The 4,808-nt window shown below is 36.3% G+C and overlaps 1 protein-coding gene across 1 annotated transcript; it reads left to right on the top strand.

Annotated features, from left to right (window-relative positions):
• The first annotated feature begins 1,319 nt into the window (after positions 1-1,319).
• On the top strand, positions 1,320-2,267 carry LOC128101708 (olfactory receptor 4C15-like). The gene has a single exon (XM_052725024.1). The coding sequence runs from the start codon at positions 1,332-1,334 to the stop codon at positions 2,265-2,267; it is 936 nt and encodes a 311-aa protein (XP_052580984.1). The 5' UTR covers positions 1,320-1,331.
• The last annotated feature ends 2,541 nt before the right edge of the window (positions 2,268-4,808 follow it).

Genomic DNA, 4,808 nt, shown 5'->3' with positions numbered 1-4,808 from the left:
AATTAAGTCTCAAGATTATAAACTTTGTTCAGTGAGGAGTTTCAGTTCTCAGTTACTTATTTCCACCAATTATTATTTATAGCTCATTGGTTCATGGTCCCTGAATCAATTCCCTTTGTTACCCTGTCAAGATGTTTCATTCATACAGTAACAATGTAAGATGCTTTGATACTGAGAAATAGGACATGAGAAAAATAGCCCCACACTGAAGTTCTTAGTATAAAAACTTCCCACTCTTTATGCTCTTTAGACTTTGGGGAACTCGTTGTTAGAGCCAGTCTCTCAAAGTCCCAGGATAAGCACCTTTGGTTAATATTTTTTTAACAAATAAAATATCAGCAGTAACCCCTGAAATGTACTGTTGACTAGAATCTTGAGAGCTGAGAAGTAGCTTTTTTTTTTAGGAATTATTTCATTTGGTCATCATGACAACAACACAATTTTCGAAAAGTTTTGCTCAAGCTTTAAACTGATAATTTAAAAGTGAACTTTCAACACTTAAAACACACATACCATGCACAGAGCTAAACATTTCCCTCACGAAATGTTAATCCATTTGCAGTTTTAGTGCATGTTGTACTTGTAAACAAATTTCAAATGTAGCTCTGATTTTCACACATCCCCTACAGGACACTTGTCTCTTCTTGTATTGGACTGTTACTCACTGCAGGCTACTCAGCCCTGCCCCATTCCATGCTAATGACGGGCATGTCATTACCTATGGTGGGGCCCCTTGCTTAGCCTTGATATGGGAAGGGGCTTGGTCCTGCCTCAATTGAATGTGCCAGACTTTGCTGACTCCCCAGGGGAGGCCTTACCCATTTGGAGGAGGGGATGAGCGGTGGGGACAGGCGGACAGTGGTGGGCGCAGAGTGGGAAGAGGGATGAGACAGGGATCTGTGGTTGGTATGTAAAATGAATAAAGAAAGAAGAAAAAATAATTCTGTTTTTGTTCATCTCTAGGTTTAGTTTCAAAAGACAAGTTAATATTTTACTTCAAAACACCCCAGAGATTGATAAAAGCCGATCTTTTAAAGATAAACTATTTCTGTCCTTTAGCAAATGTAATTGTTTGCACTCAATATTCAAAATGTGACTATTTAAAAATATTCCATAATTTTCCTCAATTTCAGTTCTACATGCTATACAACTCTATCAATCAAGAGATTTCTAATATTGTATTCTTGGTGGTAGTATAGTCAATTATTATAATTTTGCATAAGGATAAACTAATTTGTTGATGGTAACAATATAAATTATATGAAGCCTTTTTTCCCCCTCATGATTGCAGATTTACACAAATACCTTTTGCTTCCATCGTCTTGAGAATCATGCAAAACCAGAGCTTTGTCAATGAGTTCATACTCTTGGGGCTTTCTCAGAACCCAAAAGTTGAGAAAATACTGGTTGCTGTATTTTTACTAGTCTACCTTGCAACTCTTGGTGGCAATATGATAATTGTGGCGGCCATCATCTACAGCCCTGCACTGCTGGGTTCCCCCATGTACTTCTTCTTGGTATTTCTGTCACTACTGGATGCCTGCACTTCCACTGTTGTAACACCCAAGATGATCATAGGCTTCTTCCACAACAGAAAGACCATCTCCTTTGAAGGCTGCATGACACAACTGTTTGCCATACACTTCTTCACTGCAGTAGAGGTGATTGTCCTGTCAGTTATGGCTTACGACCGCTATGTGGCCATTTGCAAGCCCCTTCACTACTCTTCTATCATGAGCAGGAGGCTCTGTGTTCTTTTGGTAGGGGTAGCATGGACTGGGGGATTTTTGCATTCTATCATACAAATTATCTTCACTTTGCAGCTGCCCTTTTGTGGACCCAATGTCATTGATCATTACATGTGTGACTTGTTCCCACTACTGAAGCTTGCCTGCACTGACACTCATGTATTTGTCATTTTGGTATTTGCCAATAGTGGTTCTATCTGCATTATTATTTTCTCCTTATTGCTTGTCTCCTATGGTGTCATCTTGTTCTCTCTGAGAGGCCACAGTTCTGAAGGGCGACGTAAAGCTCTCTCTACCTGTGGATCCCACATTACAGTTGTTGTTTTGTTCTTTGTCCCGTGCATATTAATATATGCACGACCTTCATCCCCTTTCTCCTTTGAGAAAAACACACTTATATTTGCCAATGTCCTGACACCATTGCTCAATCCTATGGTTTACACATTCAGGAATAAAGAAATGAAGAATTCTATCAGCAAAATGTGGAAGAGATTGATAGTAGTTTCTGATAAATATTAAAGAACACTTTTACGGTTCTGGAGAGAAGAAGAATCTGTCAACATGAGCATTTGCCAAGGAGACCTGAGCTCAGTCTTACCACCCAGACAAGAAGTCAGGCATGGTAGCTCATCTTTAATCCAATAGTGTTGAAGTGCAGATAAGGGAATCCAATGGGCTCTGTGGATAGTAACTTAATCCAAAGAACAGCAAGTTCAAGGCTCGGTATAGATTTCGACAGGAAATATGGTAGAGGGCAGTGGTTGGACATATACGATGCCTTTCTTGTTCTCTACATTCATGTGCACCAGCACAAACACCATCCCCAAATCATGTGTAAACACATGTGTGCACAAACCCAACCACTTCCATGCCCCAGGAGACAAAAGCAGTAACACTTAGAATAGTTAGTGTAGAGAATAAAGTAGTCAGTATTTATTCACACAAGCATCCATGATTTGCTCATAAGGACATTACATCATTTGGTAGAAAGTGCATCAATAACAAGGGTAAGAAATTTCTTTCTTAGATCACTTGTTCATTGTGAATTGGCAACTTCTTATTGTTCCATGAAAATTAAAACAAGTTCAAGTTCATATTCTTATATATCTAAGGAAATGTTTGAAGAAATTTAACAATGATGATGCTTGTTATTACCACTATGTTTTATTTAATGAAAAAAAGAGATTGATCAAATGAAATAAACGTGTACCTGAAATTAGGGGAAAAAACACACAAAACTATTCCAAGAGGAAATGGGTTTCTGAGTGACATTGTGAGACCTCAGAACCTTGAAATGCAGAGAGTGGAGCAAAATCAGAGTCTTATTCAGTTCCTCCAGCATCATTTGAAAACATTGAAAGGTGGGTCCCTTCATGTATGTAGAAAACTTGAGTAAGTTTTTCTCTTGTATGATGTCACTGTCCCAAGCCAAATGCAATGACCTGATTTCATATAGAAAAACCCATAAGGCTCCCTGTGTTCTAGGTCAAACAAAGGCAAGTATTGGGCATCACTTACCGGCAGTACTAAGACTAAGATGCCCACATAGTGAACATATTTCTCCCACTCCTTACAGAGGAAATAAAATCCACAGGTTCTAGATTTAAAGTTAGTATTAAAAAGAATAATAAATTTCAATTTATTTGGTAGTTTTAGGGTACTTACTTTGAGTATACATATGAAAATAATTACATTCAAATAACTGTCAGTAGAGATCACTAAAATTAAGACATGTTACGTTACTTCATGGTTTTAGTTTTACAAAGTCAAGCTGTCAAGCAGAATGTGCAGGAATTTAACTTAATTATGTTTTTCCTTCATTATAAAGTGCACTGACAGGCCAATTGAATTTTATGGGTGAAATAACTAAATACTCATACTGTGTTTATGTCTCCTTATTTTTACTTACCAGAACCAAAGTACACGATCCTGCAGAAGATATGTGGGATTGCATTGATTTCTCATTAGAAAGTGTTTAAAGAATTAAGATATTGGTTAAAAAACAGTATCTAAATAAAATGTGTTGAGAGCAAATGTATAACAAAAGCACACATGTATTAGGGTGATTTGCCCACCTATTCTCTGTCTGTCATGTGTCTGACTCATACCAGATATGGATTCTTAATGTCCTCGCTCAACTCATAGAAGTTCTTACTATTGAATAATTCACTTGTCCTTATGCATTAGTTTAAAAAATTCAGACCTGTTATTATTTGTTCAATTGATTTATGAAGTTGTGAATTCAATTTTGAGCCGAAAATATGAAATAAAATAGTCTAACTTCAATCCAATATCCAAAATAGATTTTTTCACCATATGTCATTTTCAAATATTATTTAAATTATCTCCAATTTATAATTGTAGACTCTGGCAAGGATATACCAGGATAAAAGAAATTACAAATTGTAGACACAAAATAACACTGAAGCCCATCTGCCTGTTTTATATCCCTACTAGTTTAAAGATTAGAATTTGCTAAGATTCTTCTAACAGATGTTATTTCAGCTCTGTTTTGTTTTATTGAAAATAGAATTTTTTTCATACAATATATTCTGATTATGCTTTCCCTCCCTTAACTCCTCCCAAATCCTCTTCACCACCCCACTCACTCAAAAGCTACACCATTTTTTTCTCTCTCATTAGATACAGCAGACATTTAAAAAATAATAAAATAAGATAAAACAATAATATAAAATAAAACAGAGTAGGACAAAACAAACAAATTGAAAAAAGAGCCAAAGAAAATACAAGAAACACATACAGAAACAGAGACACACGTATTTGCAGACACAGAAATCATATAAAAACACAAAATGGAAACCAGAACATGTAAACAAAAGACCAGTAAGATTTTTTATTTTAAATAAAATTTCCGACAAAGCATTATGAGATGAAAAGGCTCCCAAAATACCTTTGAGTTCATTTGTGTTGGACATATACTGCTGGGCAAGGGGCCTGCACTCAAGTATGGTGTGTATACCAATGAGACTCCATTGGAGAAAAATAGTTTTCCTTTGTGAGTGGTTACAAATTGGGAGTAGCATTAAGGTAAAGGTAACT

The sequence above is a fragment of the Peromyscus californicus genome, unplaced genomic scaffold (genome assembly GCF_007827085.1).
Source record: "Peromyscus californicus insignis strain IS unplaced genomic scaffold, ASM782708v3 Scaffold_7__1_contigs__length_154581171, whole genome shotgun sequence".
NCBI lineage: Eukaryota > Metazoa > Chordata > Mammalia > Rodentia > Cricetidae > Peromyscus > Peromyscus californicus.
This window is presented reverse-complemented; position numbering and strand designations above follow the sequence as displayed.

What these genes read in the sequence shown, in the direction of transcription:
- LOC128101708 (XM_052725024.1), top strand. Translation starts at nt 1,332, where the DNA reads ATGCAAAACCAGAGCTTTGTCAATGAGTTCATACTCTTGGGGCTTTCT.